At 60.3% G+C, this 23523-nt stretch overlaps 1 protein-coding gene across 5 annotated transcripts; it reads right to left on the bottom strand.

The window, feature by feature from the left end:
• Nucleotides 1–6479: 6479 nt before the first annotated feature.
• On the bottom strand, nt 6480–19166 carry ZDHHC22 (zinc finger DHHC-type palmitoyltransferase 22). Of its 5 annotated transcripts, none has more exons than XM_055132959.1 (3): nt 18807–19166; nt 15222–15746; nt 6480–9060 (listed from the first exon to the last, which is right to left on the bottom strand). In XM_055132959.1, exons 2-3 carry the CDS (start codon nt 15730–15732, stop codon nt 8795–8797), a joined length of 777 nt encoding a protein of 258 aa, XP_054988934.1. In that variant the 5' UTR covers nt 15733–15746; nt 18807–19166; the 3' UTR covers nt 6480–8794. The 5 variants fall into 5 exon arrangements, with proteins under 5 accessions (XP_054988934.1, XP_054988936.1, XP_054988932.1 ...); XM_055132961.1 differs by lacking the exon at nt 18807–19166 and adding an exon at nt 18616–18753; XM_055132957.1 differs by lacking the exon at nt 18807–19166 and adding an exon at nt 17517–17792.
• Between the last annotated feature and the right edge of the window lie 4357 nt (nt 19167–23523).

Genomic DNA, 23523 nt, shown 5'->3' with positions numbered 1-23523 from the left:
CCCACCCATCAGCCAGGGCTTAAGCTCCTCGGGCAGAGCCAGAGCTGGGCTCAGGGCCAGGGCATCTGGCCAGCTGGCCTGTGCGGGGCCCTGGGTTCGACCCCACTCCAACTCCACTGCCTTGCAGCCGTGGTGGCCTCAGTACTGCCAGGGCGCCCGGCACCAGAGACACAAAGACCCCCAGGCCACTGCAGGTGTGAGGGGAAAGGCTGCGGCACAGCCCCTCAGCCCTGAACACAGTCTCTGACCCACAAGGCAACGCCTGCCACCCCCACCCCCGCCTCCCCAAGCCTTCCTTACTGGGCACCTCCACCACCTAGAGGGCCTCCAAGCTAGGGAGCCGGGAATGAAAATGGGTGCTCCCCACCGGGAGGAAAGCTGCTCCCAGGGGGTAGAAGGTGTCAGGACCTCCCACTCTTCTCTTTCGCCTGGGGTGGGCTGGGGGTGGATCAGACCCAGGGCCTCACACACACACACACACACACACACACACACACACACACACACACGCCAGGCAGGTGTTCTTCCACTGGGCGGGCCTTCCGGCCCTCTCCTCCGAGCAGCTGTGTGTCCCGGCAGTTTCCACAACCTCTCTGGGCTGGGTTTTACTTCCTCTTCTGCAGACTGGGGCTCATGATGGGTCCAGGGCTGCGGTCCTGAGTGACCGTCCCCAAGGCCAAGGGCTCTCTCTCCGCTGTCCTGGGGGCCAGCAGGAGCTCCAGAATGCCCCTCGCTCTCCCATGTAAAATTCGACCAGAGGGGCCAGGTGGGAGGGCACAGCGGGGCTGGTGGAAGAGCCTCAGCTCTAAGGCTGTTTGGGGACCAGGGGGGCAGGCCAGGCTGTGGGCACAGTCGCCACTGGGGGTGGAGGAGCACAGCCAATCAGGGTGCTCACCTCCGCGGCCTCGTCCTCCCACTCCCTGACCACAGAAGGTCCCCCCAGCACCATCAGGGTTGATCCTGGAGTAAGCACAGAGCCAGGAGTAAGCCCTGAGCTCGGCCAGGTGCAGCTAAACCTCCCCCTGGGGGACCAGGAATGAGCTGGGCTCAGACTATTACTAGCAGCAGACCCCCGGGGGCCACACCAGCCCTCTGTCTGCAATGCCAAAACCCAGCGGGCCTTTCAGTCTGGGGGAGCCCGCCCAGGTCTGGTCCGCGCCCCCGCACCCCCCAGCCCCTGTCCGGGCCTGCCTTGCGGAGCGCCCGCGCCCGGCTCGGAGGCGCCCCCTGCCGGCGTCCTCGGGAGCAGCGGGGCGCTCGCGCTTCTCGGACGGTCCGTTGCCTCCCCGCTGCTTCTCCAAAGAGCGGCCCTTGCACGTGACCCGCACGTGCCGCCTGCCCCCCCACCCCCACCCCGACCTGAGAGCAGCCCAGGCGCTGAGAAGTCAGCCAGGGTGCCCAGGAACGCAGGCGCGCTGCTGAGCCCTTCCAGCTCCGCGGCTTGCCCAGGCCCCGCGCCCCCTGCACTGCAGGGCCCTGTCCACCGCGGGGACCTGGGCCCCAGGTTTAGCAGCTCGGACCTGGCTCGAGGGGGCCCCACGGCACATCTCCCTCCAGAGGCTTAGCTGTTTCGGGGTCCCCTCCAGGTTTGAGCCTGCAGGGCCAAGTGGTGGTGGCTCCCCGGAGGTGTGGAACCAGGTGAGGTACAGGGGTGTTGCCTCTCTGAGGGCCCGGCGGGAGGGGCAGGAAGGGCACCTGGGACCCACTGTTGGGGCCCTGCGGAGAGGGAGGTGTGGCCCTTGCTCAGGGGCGCCCATGGGCCCAGTTCCTGCCCTCCCTCTGCTCCTCTTTCTCCTCACACTTTTTTTTTTCTCTTTTTGGGTCACACCTGGCGATGCACAGGGGTTACTCCTGGCTCTGCACTCAGGAATCACCCCTGGCGGTGCTCAGGGGACTATATGGGATGCTGGGAATTGAACCCAGGACGGCCGCGTTCAAGGCAAACACCCTACCCACTGTGCTATTGCTCCAGCCCCTCTCCTCCTACTCTTGGCTCTGGTTTGTTGTTCGTTTGTTTGGAGTTTGAGGGCCATAACTTGGTGTTGCTCACCCAGCAGTGCTCAAGGTTTACTCTTGGTTCTGTGCTCAAGAATCACTCCTGGTGGTGCTTGGGGGACCGTATAGAATGGGATGCGGGGGGGGGGTTCACCCAGGTCTGCCATGTGCAAGGCAAATGTCCTACCCGCTGCACTACCTATTGGGGCCCTGCCAGGTCCCCCTCTCCCTCTGAGGACCCCTGTTGTGCCCCCCCCCACTGGGCTGCTCTCTCAGAGGAGGCTTTGCGGCCCCTCCAGCAGTCAAGCAAATCCTTCCAGAGCCAGGAGGAGTTTGGGGGTCCCTGCTGGATTTGAGGAGCGTTCATGAGGTCTGTTTAGGCATCAAAGCAGGCCTGAAACAGGGGCTTTGGGGCCAGGACTCTGGAAAGGAGACCCCTTCCCCAGCAGACGCTGGGCGCTGTCTCCGCTGTGGCCCCCCGGGGTGCTTCTTAATGCCAGAGCTGGCCTTGGGTGACGCTCTCTCTCTCTCTCTCTCTCTCTCTCTCTCTCTCTCTCTCTCTCTCTCGGTCTCGCTCTCTCGATCTTGCTCTCTCTCACTCGCTCTCTCTCCCTCGCGCTCTCTCCCCCCTCTCTCTCTCCCTCGCTCTCTCTCCCTCTCTCTCTCTCCCCGCTCTCTCTCTCTCTCTCCCCCTTCTTTCTCTCCCCCTCCCTCTCCCTCTCTCTCTCCCTCTCTGTCTGTCTGTCTCTCTCTCTCTCTCTCTCTCTCTCTCTATCTTTGTCAAAAATTTATTGAATCAGAGGCTGCAATGATAGTACCGCAGGTAGGGCATTTGCCTTGAGGTGACTGACCTGGATCTCCGGCACCCCAAATGGTCCCCTGAGCCCCTAGGAATGAACCCTGAGTGCAGAACCAGGAGTAAGCCCTGAGCACAGTCAGGTATGGGCCAAAAACCAATAAATAAATAAAGAATGCCCTACCCGCTGTTCTACCTGCTGGGGCCCTGGCATGCTGGAGGCCTGGGTTTGAGCCCTGTTTTTTTGTTTTTTTTTTAAACCCATATTGAATCATCATGAATCACACAGTTACAAGTTTATTCATGGTTAAGTTTCAAGCATGCAGTGTTCCAACACCAGTGCTTTCACCAGTGTCCACTTCCCTCCACCAATGTCCCCAGTTTCCATCCCACCTGCCCCCCGCCCAGCCTGCCGCTATGGCCAGCACTGTTGGCCTCCTGCCAGCACCCCGCCCTCCACCAGGAGTGACCACTTCCCTCTGCATTGTCCCAGGGTGCCCTTCGCTGGGCTGTCCCCCGACCCCAGAGGCGAGCCTCCTACTGCAGACCAGTTCCCACACGCTGCCTTTCTATTCCCGTGGGCATTGGTTGTTCCCTGCTGTGCCTCTTTATGCCCCTTGGGTGAGAGGTCATCTGTCTGTCCCCCTGTGTCATCTCTGGGCCTGCCTATGTTCGATTCTTCAAACCCCTGAAGCCTGAAGGTCTTTGCTAACAGCCTGTCGTGCCCTCTGGACTCAGCCTCAGCCCCTTCTACAGGGCCCCTGGGGGTCAGCAGTCCGGAAGCACCTCTGACCTGTGTCCCTGGCGAGAAGGGGCTTTGAGCTCTCCGCAGACACACACAGTCAGCTCCTAGCCAGGGCCTCAGCCTCACCTGTTAAGCCCGGGACTACGGGTGAGACAGACAGAGACACAAACACAAAAATGCAAAAGCAGGAGTTTTACTCTAGTCACTGTGGTCAACTGTCTCACCCACAGAGTGGCCTCTTGATAGCGACCTGGACTTCAGGCAGCAAGCAGTTGACATAGGGATCAATTGCCTAAGCAGAGCATGCCTTACTGTTTCAGAAAGAAATCTTTTTTTTTTGCTTTTTGGGTCACGCCTGGCGATGCACAGAGGTTACTCCTGGCTTTGCACTCAGGAATTAACCCTGGCGGTGCTCAGGGGACCATATGGGATGCTGGGGATTGAATCCGGGTCGGCCGCATGCAAGGCAAACGCCCTACCTGCTGTGCTATTGCCCCAGCCCCTCAGAAAGAAATCTTACTTAGTTACCGAACAGAGGTGTTTTGGCAAGTGTCTAGCGTAACAGTGGTCAGGCAATAGTTAAGCAAGAGTTTCCACGAGCAGTTTATGGTTACGCAGGCTACTCATTCTTTCAGGGTTAAGAAAAGGCCATTTCTGGGGCATTGTGATTGATTGATTGATTGATTGACTGATTGTTTGAGCTCACTTGCTGCACCGGGAAGTTTCCCAGGTGGGTTCAGGTTGGCTAGTTTACACATTGTTTCATTGCTGGGAAACCGAGACTGTTTCAGTTTCAGGAGCTGAACCTGAGGTCTAACTTGATTTTTCTCACTTCTGCCACTGTCATGGCATCAGTTTCCATCCTACAACACCAGCTGGGGTTTTGTTCGTTCCTCTGCTTGTTTGTTTCGGTTTGGGGGCCACACCCTTTCCTGGGGCTCAGGGGCTGCTCCTGGCAGAGTGCTTGGGGGCTCTCTGCAGGGCCAAGGCTCAAACCCAGGGCTCCGGCATGCCAAGCGTGTCCGCCAGCTGTCTGAGCTGTCCGGGCTGGGCAGCTTGCCCATCACCGTTGGTCCTGGAGTCTGAGGCCAGGCTGCAGCTGCCGCTGTCGGATGTGTCAGACCCACGGAGGCAGAGCCGGGTCTCACCCTTTCTCTGCCCTGATAGCCCGATGGCTCAATCAACGAATCCACCAGCAAAACCAGGATCTTTATTACAGTAGAAAACATTTGCACTTATGGGGGCGGGGGGGGGCGGTCAGCCTAGCGTGGGTCACCAGGAGCAGACGGCCGAGGTTCAAATCCCCGCTCTGCCACTGGCCACAAAGCTCAGGCAAGTGACGTAGAGATCAGGCTTTTGTGTCCTCTCCTGGACAATGGGAGCCTGATAAAGCAGCCCCTTGGAGGCCCTGAGCAGTACCGAGTGACAGAGGCCAAGTGTGGCCTGATCACAACCATGTGGCAGCCATGGGGAGTGCTGAGCTTCACCCTCGACTTGGTGGCGGCATCCGGCTTATGTCCCCAGGGCCCAGGTTGCGCTGAACACAGGTTGTGCTGGGTGACAGCCGAGGTGGGTTCCCTGCGTCTGGGTGGGCTATACACGGGCCCTATAGGGGTGTGGTGTAGGGGGCTGGGGTGGGCATGTGGGAAGCACCAACGGAGGTGGGGGGCTGCAGAGGGGACCCAGCTTCCTCAACGTGGGAGCACTGTGCATCATGGACAGCACCCTGATATTTCGGGACTTTCAGACCTATAAAAAAATATATTGAGGGGGCTGGAGCAATAGCACAGCGGGTAGGACGTTTGCCTTGCACACAGCCGACCCGGGTTCGATCTCCAGCATCCCATATGGTCCCCTGAGCACCACCATGGATAATTCCTGAGTGCAGAGCCAGGAGTAACCCCTGTGCATCGCCAGGTGTGACCCAAAAAGTAAATAAATAAAGTATATATTTTTTAAATGTGGTGCTCTTGGACTCTGGGTAGGGTGTGTCCTATAAAGTGTCCAGGGAAAGGTTCATTCATGGGTGACGCTCTGCTGGAGCATATGGACAGCGGCCGTGAGCAGGCGGCACTTGAGTTCTGGAGGTTTTCAGCTGCCGGGGCTGGGTCCCTTGGGGCCGGGCGGGGTCCCACCCGCCCTCCTCTGGGGCGCCTGGAGTGAAACAGCCTGGTGCGGGGGTCCGGCTGCATGGTTATGGCGAGCACCATGTTGCTCCCTCCCGGGAGAGGACGTGTGATCTGGATGGTGGCCGATGATGAGATTCTCAGGTGCCAGCCTGGGGTGAGCCTCCCCTCTCTGGGCTCCCGCTCTGACTTGCCCTCTGGGGCCTTCAGGGCTGCCCTGATACCTGTAGCCTTCCCTGCGCACCCTGGCCCGCTGCTGAGGCCCGGCCCTCAGCCTGACCTCCTTCCCCTGAGGTGTCCCACCCACGATTGCTCCCAGGTCTAAGGCTGACCCCTCTGCCTGGAGAGTCCTCCCAGCCCGACTCACCAGCTGAGCTGTGTCCAACCTTCCAGCCCCGCTGACCCTGAGACCACGCCGAGACCCCCCACCTGGAGACGCGCCACAGACAGGCTGAGAGTCCACTCACACTCCAACCCTGACTGATCGGGGGGCTCAAGAGGCTCCCCACACAGGCACCGCCTTTTAATCGCCCAGGTGTGGGGTGAACCCCGAGCAGGAGGAGATTCTGCTGCAGGGAACCGCGACACTGGGGACTGACGTCGGGGAAGGTGAAGATCTTGATACTTACCGCGGCCAGGGAGCCGGGTCAGAGGCCGGAGTTCATACGGGAGTCCTGGGTCTGCGCCCCGGCCACCACACGGCCCCCCGAGCACTGGGTGTGACCCCCACACACCTGGGATGTCTTAACCGCGGTGTGATAGCAGCCTGCCCGCCCAGCTCCTAGCCACCCTGCCCACACGCACATGTCAGGTCCAGTTGGAAGCCACGCCTTTTATTGATGTTCTCCCCACCCCCGTCCAGGGCCATGTGCACGCACACATGCAGCTCCAACCCCAAGCCCCAGTACCCTCCCCACCAACCCCCACCCCAACCTGTGAGGGGGTGGGCCCTGCAGGTACCCCTGCTTTTTTTCCCCGGCATGTCCAGCCTCAGCGGGCAGCAGAGCATTGGGGAGACTGGGAGTGGCTGAACTGTGCACAGGGCCGCCTGCCATACTCCCCTCCCCATTCAAGCTCTGCAGTGCCTCCTCCAAGGAGGAGACCTGGGTTTCTCTTCCACGTGACGCTGGGCCACCAAGAAGGCAGCCTCTGGGGTTGGGTGGCAAGAGGCTGCCCTGGCAGCTTGTCTTGTGCAGTGTTCACTGCCATGTGCCCGAAAGGCTCGGGGCCTCGGGGCCTGGGAGTACAAGTTGGTGCCTGATGAGAAAATTGGGTGCTGGGTGGGGGTTCAGGGTGGGGTTATGAGCCGGGGCTGTGTGGTGGTGTGGGGTGGGATTATGGGTTTGGGATGTAGGGTGGGGTTATGGAGTGGGGGTGTGAGGTGGGGTTATAGGGTGGGGGCTCAGGGTGGGGTTGTGGGGTAGGGGTGCGAGGTGGGGGTGGGGGGTCGGGGTGTGTGGTGGGGTGGAGCCACCACCACTTTAGTCATCCAGGGGCGTGGAGGCAGGACCGAGTTCTGCTCAAGAATTAGGGGTGAAATTTGCGATGCTCACAGGGTCTTGGGTTTGGGCCTCAGCCCTCAGCCAACGTGGGCGTCAGACGGCTCCTTGGCCCAGTCAGGAGGGGGCATGCTTGTGCTCCCCACTCCTTCATATGCCCCAGGCGTGGACCCCCGTGGAGAGATGGTCCGCACACCCCGTCCTGCCAGGACTGCCCCACCAGGACCCCAGCACGCGGCCTGCTCCCCCACCTGAGCCCACCTTCAGCCCCACCCTCCGAGAGGAGAGAGCGGGGCCTGGTCATGGCAGGCAGAGGAGGGAGCCTGGGGTCTGCTGCCCTGACCCCGCGTGTCCCCGCCAGCTCCTGCTGGACAGCACTGGGGGTGCTCGGCCTCTCCTAGCTGCCCTCAGGGAGCGTGGAACTAAAGAGCCTTTAGACGGCGGAAATGCACTCATGGGCCTCTCATCCTCAGCCCCCCAGACCCCCATGCCCAGGCTCTGGTCGCCCCTCACCTACCTCCTTCCCTAAGCAGTCTCCACTCCCGCCAGCACCCTCTCCTCTGGCTGTGTCCTCCCCTCTCTCCTCTCCTGCTCCCCCTCCTCCCTCCCTCTCTCCTCTCCTGCTCCCCTCCTCCCCTCCTTCTCTCCTCTCCTACTCTCCCCTTCCCCCTTCCTCTTTTCTCTCCTCCTCTCTCCCTCCTCCTCTTTCTCTCATCTCTCCCCTTTCTCTCTTCTCTCCTCCTCTCCCAACTCCTCCCCTCTCCTCCTCTCTCCTACTCTCTACCCTTCACTCCCTCCCCCTTCCTTTCTCCCCTCTCCACTTCTTTCTGTCCCCCTTCCCTCCCCCTTTTCTCCTTTCCTCCTCCTGTCCCCTCCCCTTCCTCTCTTCCTCCCCCTCTGCCCATCTCCCACCCCACTCCCTTCTCTCCCCTTTCCCCTCGCCCTTTCTTGCCTGCCCCATCACCATTGGCTCCTCTTTCCCTCTTCTCTCCACCCCAGCACCCAGCAAAGACCTACAGGCCAGATCTGGGAAGGCTGGGTGGGTGCCAGTGGAAGGTTGTTCTGCCAGGCCCTGGCAAGAACTGAGGACCTGCAGGGACAGGGTGGCCAGGGGACAGTACTGGACATCCCAGGGCTATACCCGGTGTGTGTGGGGGGGGCTGGTGGGGCAGAGACCAGACACAGGCTGCACCTCACTCTCCTCCCCCAGGTCCAGAGAGGAGACCCCCCCTCCGTGCCCAGTTCCTTTGCAGCAGGGCTGTCTGTCACATGAGACACTTGAAACCTCAGCCAGCTCCAGGTCCGGGGGGGGGGGGGAGACCATCCCAGCATCGAAAGTCTGTCCCTGTACCCAACAGGGGCCCTGTAGAGGGCTGGAGCAGAGAGCAGTGACGGAAACGGAGGGGTGGGCAGGCAGGGAAGGAAGAAACAGGAGGCAAAGGCCTTTCTGGGGGGCAGCAGCAGCCTAGCGGCTCCTGGGGAGCAGTGCCTGGGGCGGGGGTCAGGGGGGGCTTCTTCCCTCCTGGCCAGCCCTGTTCCCCGGGTCGTTCGGTGGGAGGCCACGCAGCCCGGGTCCCGCGAGGCGGGCGGGAGAGCAGGTCGGCACCCGGGAGGAGTCGGCGCACACACGGGGTTACTTGTCCCTCTGCCTGGCGCTCTCTCCGCCGACGTTGAACGTGGGCACCAGCAGCCCCAGCAGCCACCTCTTGCCGAAGACCTCCTGCAAGTTCTTGCGCCAGGGCCGGGCGCGCACGGCCAGCCCCTTCCGCAGCTGGTGCCGCGTCTGCCCCCGGAGGATCAGCAGCAGCTGGTGGCAGCAGAAGCCGGCGCAGGCCAGGCCGATGGCAAACCAGAGGTAGAGCATGAGGATGACGAACATTTCAGAACCGAGGACAGCGCCTGCGGGCGGGGGAGACACTGGGCTCACTGCGCGCGCTCGGGCCTTGTCCTGCGCCACTCCGCAGTCTACCCGCCCGTCCGCCCGTCCGCCCGTCCGCCCGTCCGCCCGTCCGCCCGTCCGCCCGTCCGCCCGTCCGCCCGTCCGCCCGTCCGCCCGTCCGCCCGTCCGCCCGTCCGCCCGTCCGCCCGTCCGCCCGTCCGCCCGTCCGCCCGTCCGCCCGTCCGCCCGTCCGCCCGTCTGTCTGTGCGTCTGTCTGTCCAGGGAATCTGATGGCTCCTGAGGCTGGCGGGGAGAGCGGGGCGCCAGGGAAGGAGGGAGGAGGCCTCGCGGGTCAGCGCCTGTTTCCTGAGCCGCAGAGGGTTTCCCTGGGAGGGGGCTGGGAGCAGGGTGAAGGGGGCTTCTCAGGAGGAAACAGGGGTGAGCTAAGGACCCGAGCAGCTGTATCGCTTACGCAACGGGGATCATTGGCGGGGAGGACTCCTGCTCGTGACAGCCTGATGGAGAGCCAGAAGTCATCAGGAAGTCACGAGCTCACAGGGCGGCAGTCATTTGCGTGAGCAAGAGGACAGAGTCCCCGCAGGAATGCCGGGCCAGAAGAGATTGCACAGGACTCCCCACCCCTCCATCCCCGTCGTCAGTCCGGCCCCTACCCCGTGGCCCTGTCTCGAGGACCTTCCTCTGCAGAGACCCTCAAAGTCAGAGCATCCCATTTCCAGCTTTTTTTTTTTTTTTGGCTTTTTGGGTCACAGCCGGCGACACACAAGGGTTACTCCTGGCCCTGCTCTCAGGAATTACTCCTGGAAGTGCTCAGGAGACCATATGGGATGCTGGGGATTGAACTCAGATAGGCTGAGTGCAAGGCAAATGCCCTACCCGCTGTGCTATCACTCCAGCCCCTCCAGCTTTTTCTCTCTTTCTTTCTTTCTTTCTTTCTTTCTTTCTTTCTTTCTTTCTTTCTTTCTTTCTTTCTTTCTTTCTTTCTTTTTTTCTTTCTTTCTTTCATTTTTACTGTAGGGGCCACAACTGGTGATGCTCAGGGGGTAACTCCTGGCTCTGCACTCAGGAATCACTCCTGGCCATGCTTGGGGGACCCTCTGGGATGCCCGGGATCAAACCCCAGTTGGATGCCTGCAAGACAAGTGCCTTACCTCTGTCCTATCTCTCTGGACTCCTCGTTTCTGGCTTTCAACACCCAGGAGACAGAATAGTGGATAGGTGCTTGCCTTGCACTCAGCCCACCTGGCTTCAAACCCCAGGTATATGGTCCCCTGAACCCTGCCAAGAGGGATCCCTGAGCACAGAGCCAGGTAGCAAGCCCTGAGCACTACTGGGGGTGGCTTCAAACCCAAACCAATCACACCAATAAGCACCCACAGAGTGAAAGATGCCACTCTGCTTTGGAGTTGGAACGGTGGCGGCTCGTCTGTGCTGGATGGGAATCTCTCAGCGGTGCAGGCTCACACGCGTTTCTCAACCTCTCTGAGCTGCGTTTTGCTCTTCTGTAAGATGGGGCTAATGTGATCCCGAATGGGATAACTGGATCCCAGGCTGCGCGACCAATCCAAGGAGGCTTTGGGATGGGACAGAGTTGGGGCTGCAGCAACACCTCGCTCTGTGACGAGCACACACCACCCCCCCGCCCAATCCACCAAGAACCACTCCCCTTGGACTCCTAAGATCCTTAAGTCATTGCTGGGTCCTCTCCTGAGCTTGCATCCTGGCTGTGCTATGATAGCAGCGGCCACAGTCACTCAGCCAGCTGGGCCGCAGGGATGTGGGGACGGGAGAGAACTCACAGCCCCACCTCAGATCCACTCTCAGCAGGGAAGAGCCCGGGCCCTCTCCCAGAGACACCCGATTCCATCACCACACTCTCAACCATGCTCCTAGTCCTCCCTACTCCACACCCCTCAGGTACCCCAGTCCCCCCTTCCTGATCTCTCAGACTCCACTTTCCATCCTCCCAGGGGTGAGTTTTTCACCATGACCAGCCAGGGTCGGAGAGATAAAGCACAGCAGGAAGAGTGCACGGCTTGACCTAGGTTCTATCCCTGGCACCCCATACGGTCCCCCAGGGGAGATCCTTGAGCACAGAGCCAGGAGTAAGCCCTGAACACAGCTGAGTGTGTCCCCGAAGCAAATATATATCATGGGTGAACACGCCGCCCCCACCCAGATCTGCTCACTAGCTACCTTCTCTGACTCTCAGTCAAAGGATCTTTTATTGTGGGGGGAGGGCAGGGGCGGGCCACACTAAGTGATGTTCAGGGATTACTCCTGGATCTGAACTCAGGGAACACTCCTGCTGGTGCTCAGGGGATCCTGTGGGGTGCTGGGGATCGAACTGGGGTCGGCCGTGTACAAAGCAACACCCTCACTGCTGTCCTATCTCTCCAGCCCCGGCCGCAAGAATGTTGATATTTCAGAGCAGATCTCTCTCTGCAGAGTCCACGGCAAGGAAGTCCAGCTGCCCAGCGGATAGGAGACTCACTCCATCTGGCACAGGGTGGGATGGTGCCATCTCTCTGACCCACTTCTGAGAGCTCAGGTGCCATGGTGCCACCTGAGCTCAGACCACTCGGGTGCCCCCTTGGGCTGGAGAACCACAGCCCTGGAGCGCAGGGGTGAGGATATCGGCGACCAAGCTCAGGCCTGCCATGCAGTGTAGACGCAGGGACAAGTCCGGGCAGAGGGCGGTGGCTGCACAAAACCAAGGCGCGAGGCGAGGGGCCTGCTGGCCTCTGCCTGGCCCCGTGCAGCCGTTTCCAAAGGCTATTCTGGGGACCTGCTCTCTCTGGGGCTGTTTGAAGCTGCCTCGCTGGGCTGCCTCCGCTCCTCTGATCTGGTTAATAATAGTTCTGCTGCTTTTGGGGAAAAAAAAATCACAGAATTTTCCCATAGGGCCCCAAAGTTCTCACCGGCTACCCCTCCCCGCCCTCCCCCACCCCCCAGGCTCCTGCCCAAGCAAGCGCCTCTGGAACCCTTTGACATGTAGCAAGGATCAAGAGTGGCCATCCAGGGACAAGTAGCTTCGCCCTCGGGAGGGGCTCACTCCCCAGGCAGAGCTGCAGAGAGGCCACTCTGGGGAGGCACAGAGGGGGCGCTGGGGTCTGGCAGCCCCCCTTCATCCAATCTTAGGCAGATCTCCCTAAGAGATCTGAGAGGGTTTTGCAGCCACGGGTCCTTTGACCTGGATATAATGCCTGCCTGCCTCACACACCTGCATGTTCTAGAAATATGTGTGGCCCCTCCCCATTTTCTAATCCCCCCATGCCAGGTAAGACCCCATGGCACAACTCCCCTGGGGTCAGTTCTACTTCCCAGATGAGGAGAAACTCAGAGGGTGACTCCACCTGAGCTGGTCCCACCAAGCCAGAATCAAGGTCTCCTTTTTTTTTCCCGGCTTTTTTTGGGGGGGGTCACACCAAGCAAAGAACGGGTTACTCATGGCTCCGCACTCAGGAATTACTCCTGGCAGTGCTCGGGGGACTACATGGGATGCTGGGGATCGAACCTGGGTCAGCTACGAGCAAGGCAAACACACTACCTGCTGTACTATCACTCCAGGCCCTCAAGGCATCTCTTTTCTTTCTTTTTTTTTGCTTTTTGGGTCACACCCAGTGATGCTCAGGGGTTACTCCTGGCTTTGCACTCAGGAATTACTCCTGGCAGTGCTTGGGGGACCATATGGGATGCCGGGGATCGAACCTGGGTCGGCCGCGTGCAAGGCAAATGCCCTACCCGCTGTGCTATCGCTCCGGCCCAAGGTCTCTCTTTTCTGACATCTCAGAGCAGATTAGCATGTCTGGAGTCAAAGACCCCCCCACCCCTCTGGAAGACTCCCACTTCCAGCTTTCAGCCTCCCGCACACAGCCATCCTGCACTCTGGGAATGGGGGGGCAAGAGGGCTCAGGGACTGTGCCACAGTCGGGACGACCCAATGTACTCCATGCCTTCTGTCCACCTGTCATTCTATGCAAATGCGAGAGGGCTCAGCCTCACCTGTTGGGATGGAGAGCCTGGGTGGGAGAGGCAGCACGAGGGGGCTGGATAGAGGTGTGTGTGTAGGAAGGAGAGAGAGCAAGGGGTGGGGGCGGGCAAGGCTGGCAAAGGGGGCTGGGAGGAGACTTCTCAGCTTCCTTTCCCCAGCAGTCACGGGGGAAGGAAAAGGCAGTGGGGACCCCTGGGGCTCCGAGCGCCCCCCCAGGCAGATACTGATGGGCTCTGTCTGCCTGCTAGATCCGCGCCAGAGGCTCATCTTCCTCCCCTCCCTGTCTCCCAAACCCTGAACATATGGACCAGCCTCAAGCCCAGCGCATCTCACACCAAACCATCGCACGAGCCTCCGGGGGCAGCCATCCATTTCCATGTGAGGAAAGAGCTTGGAGAAGGAAGTGTAACAGGCTTGCTGGCACTCCTCAGCCCTCCACCTGCCCGCGCTCACACTCCGCCCCCCCCCCCCCCGCCCGCCCACCCCTCCCCCGTCCTGGTTATTTCTGTCCCCAGCAGCCTGGTAAGCCAGCGCCCAGATCCAGGAGGCCCCCCGAGAGCTGAGTTCTGGGCCCAGCTCAGTCACCAGCCCTTCTGGCAGACACCCTGAGCTGGGCCCATCTTGGACCTCTGTGTTCCGCTGCCACCCGGAGGCCATGCCATCCCGGGATGACCCATCAGGCTGGAGCCCCGTGGCAAATGTCCCCCCATTTTGTGGGAATGTCCAGCCCTGGAGCAGGGAGACAGCCTGGTTGTCTAGGGGAAGCCACGCTCTTTTCTGAAAGAAAGGTCAAGGCTCCAGGAGGCCCTTGACCTAATCCCTCTGCTGCTAAGGGCGGGGGCAGGTCAGAGACCGCCACTTGGTCACGGAATGTTGCTGAACCCGGAAAGTGGCTCAACAGCAGAGCACATGCCTTGCATCTGTATATTCCGGGTTCGATCCCGGGCACCGCATGCATGTACATGTACATGCACGCACATGATCTGTGCATCCTATTCTTTATCAGAGAGATGGAGAGAACAATCGCATGTAGCTAGCAATGGTAAGAATCAGATCAGTCAGGGGCTGGAGCAATAGCACAGCGGGTAGGGCGTTTGCCTTGCATGCGGCCCAGCCGGGTTTGATTGCCAGCATCCCATATGGTCCCCTGAGCACCGCCAGGGGTGATTCCTGAGTGAAGAGCCAGGAGTGACCCCTGTGCATCGCCAGGTGTGACCCAAAAAGAAAAAAAAAGATTCAGATCAGTCAGAGCCCTCAGCCAGGGAAAAGATGGAGTGGAGGGTTATGGGACTGGGTGGCTTCAGCTAAACGGTAGAAAACAGTTCTACCGGGCACCCGGCTGAGCTCTGGGGCCCAGGGCCATGCGCCTGGCTGCTGGGATGTAGGACCTTCCAGGAGGGCCCACAGCTGCCCACCGCTCCTGGTGTGGGGATGGGGTCGCGTCCCTGTCCTGCTCCACCAGGCAGGAGAAGAGCCTGCTGGGGCCCTAGGCAGCGGGGCAGGAAAGGAGGATGACCCTGTGTGACTGGTGGCTACACCTTTGGAGGGCGGAGTTCTTGGGGACATATGTGAGCAGGCTGGGGGACTGGGCAGAAGAGGGGTGTTCCGTGGGTTCCCTCCAAGGGTGGAGGAGGGATGGTTTGCAACCAGCCCTGCCTGGCACAGAGCATGGGGACAGTCCAATTCCAGGAGTAAAGCAGCAGTTGGGACCGAATGGGAGTGGAGAGAAGCTAGTTTCCAGAGAAGATACAGCATGCCCAGTTATTAATTATCTGGGGGGGGCACACCTGGTGATGTTCAGGGTTTACCTGGCTCTGTGCTCAGGGATCCCTCTTGGTGAGGCTCAGGGGACTGTATGTGTTGCTGGGGATCAAACCCGTGTGCAAGGCAAGCACCTTCCTTGAGGGACTATTTCTCTGGCCCTACCCAATTTTTTGGAATTCCAGACTGGAGCAAAGTCCATTCGTGTAGTCAGTCACATGTATCATAAGGGCAGACTTATGCTAAAAAGTTGACGTGAAATTTGTATTTAACTGATTTACAATCTGGGGACTGGTGTGTGTGTGTGTGTGTGTGTGTGTGTGTGTATGTGTGTGTGTGTGTGGTGTGTTTGCATGTGTGTGTTGTGTCTTTGTGTCGGGTCCAATCTGCCGGTCAGTGTCCACTCACCAGATAAGAACTGACTGATGGAGGTGGGAAGGAGCGTGAGGAAGGCCAGAGGGTTGGCGAAGGAGATGGACAGGACCGCGGAGATGTAGGCCACACCGGCCACCATGGAGTAGAGGCAGGCCAGGGAGGTGTAGAGGCAGAAGAGGACGAAGTTGCGCATGTTCCTGCTGCCGATGCAGTTCCCGGTGAAGAAGCAATGGTGGTCATGTCTCAGGGTCACTCGGCCGCACACCCGGCAGAAGTGGGTGCTGGGCGCGGGGCACGGAGCCCTGCGGCAGGCGTCCAGGTCGTCCGGGGAGTTCTGGATGACCAGGACGTAATTGCCCAAGGCGTTGGTGGAGAGGAAGAGGAAGAGCGCCCCGTGGAGCAGCGCTGGCGAGAAGAGGCGGGCGGCCGCGGGGTCCTGGCGCATGCTGGGCAGGAAGAGAAAGAGCTGCAGCACGAAGGTCACCAGGGAGATGCACAGGAAGTAGGCGGGGGCCACCACGTTGAGCAGCCGCAGGGCCAGCATCCTGGATTACATTCCTGAAGGGAGAGAGAGAGAGAGAGAGAGAGAGAGAGAGAGAGAGAGAGAGAGAGAGAGAGAGAGAGAGAGAGAGAGAGAGAGAGAGAGAGAGAGAGAAAGAGAGAGAGAGAGTGAGAAAGGGGTGGTGCAGGAGGGGCGGGGGCAGGGCGCGCCTCCATCCAGCCCTGTCGGACCTGCCCCGACCCTGGTCCCTGCCTTCAGCCCTCCCCTCCTCCCCAACCCCGGACCTCACCGGCGTGAGACCCCGCCCCCATCCCACTCCCCCGCTGCCCCCTACCCCCTGGCCTCTCAGAAGGTTCCCGCCCCCTCGGGTTTGGAGCCAGCTGCATTGTGCCAGCGCCCCGGGGGGCTCAGACGCCCGGAGACTTGGGTGGGGGGATCTGTCGAGGAGGAGGTGGTAGCTCGCACTGAGGTATTTTGGCCATGCAAAGAGCTCAGGGGGTGTCTCCTTAGGAGAAGCGGGAGGACTGGAGTGGGGAGCAGAGAGGAACGACCTGCAGCAATTCCTGCTTTTCCTCCCTGGGGGAGAAAGGTCCCTCCCTCGAGAACCTCAGTGATAACCCAACGCTGGAGGTAGGCGGTGTAGATCCGGGTGTGATGGGTGTGTGTGCATGTGTGTGCATGTGTGTGTGCATTCTCTGTGCCCCTGGGTATCTGTGTGCATGTGTATTTCTCTGTACACGCAACCAATGCCACCAGGCGACAGAGAGAGAGAGAGAGAGAGAGAGAGAGAGAGAGAGAGAGAGAGAGAGAGAGAGAGAGAGAGAGAGAGAGCGCCCAATGGGGATGATTCAAAGCCCGGGTGGGTGAGGGGGCGCAGATGGAATACCTGTGTCCACCAGACCCGCCCCACCCATTGTCCCGCCCCACGCTGACTGTCCTGGCTATTTCTTTGCAAAGAGCGTTTTCATGGGAGGCAAAGATATGAGCCCCGCGTGCCCCCCCCCCGCCCCGCCCTCCAGGAGCCAGAACCTGAACCAGCCCGATGGGCGCCGGAGCCCTCTCCAGCCGCCCACCGGGCCCCCGCGGGGCTGCGCGACCACCTCCCAGCCCCCCGCCCCCGCCGCATCTCCGTGGCGCCCCCACCCCCCTCCAAACCTCAGGGAAAGCAGGGTCCCGGCGCCGGGGAGAACTTTTCCCGGGGCTGGGGAGTCGGCGAGCCCGCAGCGCCAGAAAGTTGTGGGTAGGCGGCTGCACCCGGCCCGGGCGAGGGCCACGGGGCCTCTGGGTCCCCGCTGTCCGGGCCCGATGGGGCGGCTGATCACCTTGGAGTCCCCTTTGCAGGTGCCAGTGCCCCCAGGGACCCGCGGCTGCGGGTGGAGCTCGGGCCTCTCTCCGCCGCAGGGATCCCGCGCTGGGCACGGCCGGGGCTGGGCGCCGGGGTGGCGGTGGGGGCACCCGGTCGCCCGGGTCCTGCGTCCCTGGGGGCTGCGGCGGCGCTGCCCACCCCGGCGAGATGCCGGCCCCGGGCTCGGGCGAAGCCAGTGCCTTCCCCGCGCCGGTCGCCAGGGGGGCGCGGGAGCAGCTCCAGATGCGCCGCGGCGCCGGGAAGGCGAGGCTGGGGGAGCGCGGGGCGCGGGGCGCGGGGCGGGCGGCGCTGGCAGCCGGGCCCTGCGCCCACCCGAGAAAGGGGACCCGCGGGCAGCCCGCCGCCGCCGCCGGGGCTCCGGCCAGCGCCGCGCGGACACCGCCTCCCGGGCGCCCGGGCAGCGGCCCCCCAGCGGCCGCCGCCGCCGCACCGCCGCAGAGGGGTGGGGAGAGGCACTCACCGCGCTGGGGTCTCCGGCGAGAGGGGCCCCCCCGGCCGCCCGCCCCTGCCTCCCTGCCGGGGGCTGCAAAGTTGTGCGCGCGGCCCCGCCGCCGCCTCGCAGCCTCCGCCCGCCTGGCTTCGGGGACTGGGCAGGTAGCGGGGGTGTGGGGAGGAGGGAGCGGGCAGCTGCCGTCCTCCCACTGGGCCGGCGGGGAAGGCAGCTGGGCACCCCCCAGCCCCGCCATCTCTCCCTCCCCTCCTGAGGGCGGCGCTCTGGCCACCCTCACAGCAGCCTGCATCGTGGTGCGCGCCCACCCGGGCTTTCGTTCCCCCTGGGGCTTGCTGGGGGTGGGGTGGGGGATGACCCGCTGACTTGAGCCTTTAGCCGCGGGCTCCGGTGAGGGGGAGCTGGATCCCACCCACAGTGGGGAGATGCTCTAGGCCTGTCTGCCGCCTCCTTCCCCGCTGGACTGACGCCCACTCTGCCGCTCAGCTGGGCTCGGACCCAGGGAGGTTGGGGGAGGGGGTGGTGAAAGGTCAGCGTGCGGGTTTGGAGGGGGGGTGGGCAACACCCATAAGCATCAGCGTCCTGGTGTCCAGAGGGTTGAGAAGTGCCACCCTTAAGGCCCCTAAACAGCGCCCTAAGCCACCTAGGGTGGTCCACCCTCCTTGACCCTCTGAAAAGCAGAGGGAGGCTCCTGGCCAGTGGGGTTGAGGGTCTGGAGTCAGGAACCCCTAATTCTTGCCCCACGTGGCACTCTCAGAGGCCTCTACAGGGCAACTCTTTGCAGCAGCTCAGTGAGCCCCCCCCATAGCCCCCCCACCACCACCCAGGAGCAGGAGGTTGAAGCCTGTCAAAGGTCACATGGCAGGTAAGTGACAGCCCAAATGGGAGCCAATGAATGAATGAATGAGATTCACCCTGAAAAACAGGTGTGAAGGGTAGGGGTTCTTGGATTCAGAAGAGGGGAGGACAAGGTGGGGTGGGAGAGTAGGGGGGGTGGTTATACTGGCACAGAACTTCTGCCCCACCCCGCCCCCTCTGATCCTGTTTCCTTCCCCACCCCTCCCCACCTGACACATCCGAGGGGAGCAGGAGGCCCAGAGTGTGGGGATACCTGGCCAACAGGTGTCCAAAGGCGGGAGGGTGTCTCGGAGCCTGAGGAGCACTGCAGGGATGTGGGGGCTGACGGCCTGCAGCCTCCCTCCCTCCCGGCAGGTCCCTTTTCTCGGAATTAAGGCAAACACAGTCCTCGAGGAACAATGATTGCCTCCTCAATGGGGGGATTAAAACAGAGCCGGCTCTTACAGTATCGGGGCGGGATGCTGCTCACTCCTCCAGGGCTCTGAATCTTCAGACACTGGCGTCTCTGTGTGTGTCATCAGGGTGCGCCAACCATCGAAGGGACCAGGAACGCCTTGCAGGTAACAAAAGGGTCTGACATATCTCTGCAAGAGAGGGCGTGCCCAGTGTTGGCCTCTCAGGGCCTGCAAATCGGGCGAGTTCCTGTGGCCAGAGGCAGGCTCCCAAGGGCTCAGACGGTCCTTTCCCTCTTGCGAGCTCTTTCCAGCGCCCAGATCTGTCCTCGAGATGCTTCTCTCAGGCTCTGCCGGGCCCCCTCGCTCTAGGCCAGGAGGCAGGGAGCCTGGAGTGTCTGTTTTGGGGCCCGATCAATTGAAGATCCCTGTTCCTTAAATACCTTGAGAGCCAGGCTGGTATTTCTAATTTTATTTGGCATATGGGTGTGTAGTGGGAAGGTGTGTGTCTGACATTGTGTGCGAGAGGAGAGGGAGAGGGAGGGAAGCTAAGGCGACGTGGGAAGGCGCCAGGGGGTTGGGAGTGTTGCGGCAGAGAGAGAGGGAGAGCTGGTCCTGCAAACTTGCACTTGGGCCAGAGGGCAGACTAAGCCACGACAGCGGCGACTCACACCCTGAGCTGGCACTCCCCAGCCAACCTCCCCGTTTTCACTGAATCCAGCCAGGGGGAGTGTGGTCACATGTCCTTTTGTCCCCCAACTCCCCACCGCCCCCCAGAACTGGTGCTCAACCCTGAGAGAGATCAAGAAGGAGGTGGGTTGGGAAAGCTTTGATGCTGGTTCCAGAGAACACGTGACGCGCAAACACTTGTGGGTCACTCGACCAGCCGTAGATCAGTTCCCCTCGCGGTTCTTGGGGTTTCCACAAGTGGGGGTGAGGATGGACCCTTGGCATGAGGGGTCAGAGGGGGCTGCGTGACTGAGCTCCCCTTCCCCCGACACTGGCTTCTCCTGGGCTCTGATCTTTGGTTACAAGAATGACTTCTCTTTCCTGCTCAGCCGAGAGAGCACTTCTAGGTTGGAAAGACCTAGAAGCTTCTAGGTTGGAAAGACTCGTGGCGTGGCTCGTCCCTGCCACAGTTCCCGACAGGGCGATTCACCTGCGGGAGATAAAGCACAGCAACAGGTGAGCAACCCTGGTCTCCCCTGCAAGGGATGGCTGTGTTTGGTCCAAGGTCCTTTGAAATGGTCTCTTCAAATACATGAGCCATCAGTCACAGATTCTGTCTCCTCCCTCCCCAGCTGTCAGCCCCTTCCCCACAAACAGTAACAAAAAACAGTTTGTAAGCCATGGTCTCCACTGCTCTTAGCCTATATTCTTTTTTTTTTTCTTTTTGGGTCACACCCAGCGATGCTCAGGGGTTACTCCTGGCTCTGCACTCAGGAATTACCCCTGGCGGTGCTTGGGGGACCATATGGGATGCCGGGGATCGAACCCGGGTCGGACGTGTGCAAGGCAAACGCCCTACCCGCTGTGCTATTGCTCCGGCCCCCTATATTCTTTTTTGTTTGCTTGTTTGTTTGGGGGCCACAGCTGGCGATGCTCAGGGCTTACTCCTGGCTTTGCGCTCAGGGATTGCTCCTGGCGGACCATATGGGATGCAGGGGATCAAACCCAGGTCGGCCGCCTGCAAGGCAAGCGCCTTAATCCCCGTACTATTGCTCGGCTCCTGGCCTATAGTCTTGCAGTTAAGCGGTGGCCAGACCTGCAGGCAGTCCCAAAGGGGCAGGAGCCCGCAAAGGTTCCTGGCAGCCTCTGAGCACTGTCTGTGGGGAGAGCCGGGCCAGGCGTCTCGCAGCTCGGTGGTGTTATTTAAGTGAAATGAATTCCCTTCCAAGTAGCCATCATTCTGTTCTGCTTCAAAATGTTGCGTACAAGGAGAAAATCTCTCTGCAGGAGGCTGCTTCTCCCTGGGGTAGGAACCCCCACGCACATGTCTGTCTGGCCCTCCAACTCCCCAAACGTTTGGGATGGAGAACAGGACGAGATGTATGGGGGGACTGGAGCAGAGTCCCCTTCATTGTCATGCTCTTATTTCAGCTTTCTCCTGGGTCCCTGGCACTGAGGTCTCGAGGTTAACCGGGGCCCTGAAATGAGATCTTAATTGACATCATCAGCCAGGATGTGGCTTCCTGCGATGAGCACATCACAGCCAGCGGCTGCCCCAAAGTGGTCCCCAAGCCCCCGAAGACTTAGTTCGACGCCACCTCTGCTGGCCTGGATTCCAAAAAACATTGCAGTGTAATCTATGTTCCAGCCAACCCAATACGTGAAAATTAGATTTTCACAGAACTTCTTATTTGAAGGGGGTAATTTCCCTGGCCAACTGTAGCTTCATTTTAGCAGCAATAACATTACTTTGGTGTAATAAAGTGCTTCTCCGGCTGCAAAGCACATTCACAAAATTAAAATTTCATCCCACTAGTCTCCCAAGGATCCTGTAGGGTGGGTTAGCACACAACACACACACACACACAAAACCTGATTAAACCCATTTTTCTTCCATGGAAACTGAGGTTCAGAGACAGGACGCGTGTGCATTCATTCACAAGGCTCGCTGATGTTCGGTTTTAGCTGTGACTTAGCATGCAGGCATCTCACGGAGGCTTTGCTTCTTTGGAGCGTGCCCCAGTGTGGAGGAAGCAGGTGTCCGGCCCTGGTCCCGGAATGAGGGCCCTGCACGATCTGTCTTTATGTAAGCTATTTATGTAAAGAGACAGAGAAAAGCCAGCGGAGCCCATGAATCAGAGAAGCCTCCAGCGCTTGGTGCGTGTGACTGGGGGCGGGGGGGGGGGAGCTCCGTCCAGCCCGGGCCCCCGCAAGGATGGTAGAAGCAGCAGGTCTGAGTGCCGCTTCCTGGGTCACCCCCGGGGTCTCCCTGGTGACAGATGCAGCGGGGTGAAAATCTGGCTTGGACCTGGCGTGGCAGAGCCGCTTCTGAGTGCTCACCCTCTGGGAGCACTTTCATGAGCGCATACCCACGGGGCCTTGTTCCCGGGAACCTCGGGCCATCGTGGGGTCGCAGGTGGCTTGTACCCGCAGCCCACAGGCTGCTCAGCGGAAGCTGGCAGCAAGATGAACTGGCCTTTCCCTCTCCATGCAGGAGACTGGGGGAGAGGGGAAGGGAGGGCCCGGAGGGCAGAGGAGAGGCGGGTGGAAGACAGAGGCGAGAGGCAGACAGAGAACATGCTTCCATCTGCCGCCCCAGGAGACCCGGGGGGGCATCTGCCGTCTCTGCTGCCAGCCCTGCAGTGCCAGGTCGCCCAGGCTGCTGGGAAAGGAGGCAGAAGGTTGACATCTCAATTAGTGTGTGTGTGTGTGTGTGTGTGTGTGTGTGTGACCAGGTCCCAAAGTGCCCTGGGCTGGACTCTGTAGGTAGGCTGTCCCCGGCTCCCTGCCCGTTCCTCCCCACAGCTGCAGGGGACAAGGCCCTGGGGAGAGGCAGTGTGCCCTGATGGAAGCAGCGCAGACATCTGGTGTGACTTTTGGTATCTGCTGCCTTCCCGTTCGCTTGCTGTGTGACTTCGAGCAAGTTCCTTGGTCTCTCTGAGCCTCAAAGGTGCCTATTAGACAAGGGCTTTAGCTGACTTTACAGGGCTTCTTGTGAATTGATTTGTATTTTTTGTTGTTGTTGTTGTTGTTGTTGTTTTTTTTCTTTTTGGGTCACACCTGGCGGTGCACAGAAGTCACTCCTGGCTCTGCACTCAGGAACCACCCCTGGTGGTGCTCAGGGGACCATATGGGATGCTGGGAATTAAACCCGGGTCGGCCGCATGCAAGGCAAACGCCCTACCCGCTGTGCTATCGCTCCAGCCCCGTGAATTGATTTGTTTTGATTTGGTTTAGGGGCCACAGCTGGTGATGCTCAGGGCTTACTCCTGGCTCTGTGCTTAGGGATCACTCCTGTCAGTGCTTGGAGGACCATAGGGGATGCTGAGGATCAAACCCAGGTTGGCCACCTGCAAGGCAAGTGCCCCATCTGCTGTACTATCTTCCAGCCCCTGTGGTGAATTTAAATTACAAATATACCCACTCAGTAGCACCCGAGTTATCGTTTCAATAAAAATAGACCGACAGCTTCTGACGGCCCAATAATCCACCTGCGACTGAGCCCTTGCTGCCTCTGTGAGGGTCTTGCTTGTTAATATTTTCTTTTGTTTATCATCTCTTTCTAACTAGTAGACTTTAAACCCCCAAAGACAGAGACTCACCCATCAGCGACATCACATAGCCAGTGCAGAGCGTAGCCTATAGAGCATGCTCAATAAATACCCACATAAATAAGCAATGAACCAGGGGCAGGGCCCAGAGAGACAGTACAGTGAGGCACTTTTCCTGCATACAGCCAAAGTGGATTTGATCTCTGGCATCCCCTGTGATGATCCCTGAGTGCAGAGCCAGGAGTAAGCCCTGCTGAGCACCACTCGGGGTAGTCCAAAAGCAAAAAGCTAAAAAAGCACAAATAAATAAATAAATAAATAAATAAATAGCATGCGCGAGGCCCTGAGTTTGATCCCCAGTACCTCATTTCTTGGCTCCTCCCACTCTCAGCACTGCCAGCTGTGGTCCTGGTGAGCCCATGAGCACCAAAATGCAAGGCCCAGTCTGCAGGGCAAACGTCTCAGGGATTGGCCCTGGAAACCCCACCACCTCCACTGTGGGGAAAAAAAAAAACAGTCTCGGTGGGCACAAAGGGCTGGAAGTCAACT

This window comes from Sorex araneus, chromosome 3 (assembly GCF_027595985.1).
Source record: "Sorex araneus isolate mSorAra2 chromosome 3, mSorAra2.pri, whole genome shotgun sequence".
Lineage (NCBI taxonomy): Eukaryota > Metazoa > Chordata > Mammalia > Eulipotyphla > Soricidae > Sorex > Sorex araneus.
The sequence above is the reverse complement of the archived record's forward strand: the minus strand, read 5'-3'. Positions and strand labels throughout refer to the sequence as shown.

What these genes read in the sequence shown, in the direction of transcription:
- ZDHHC22 (XM_055132959.1), bottom strand. Translation starts at nt 15,732, where the DNA reads ATGCTGGCCCTGCGGCTGCTCAACGTGGTGGCCCCCGCCTACTTCCTG. An exon ending in CATCAGTCAGTTCTTATCTG is followed by an intron (nt 9,061 to 15,221) that starts GTGAGTGGACAC and finishes CCCCGCCCGCAG; the next exon opens with GCGCTGTCCTCGGTTCTGAA.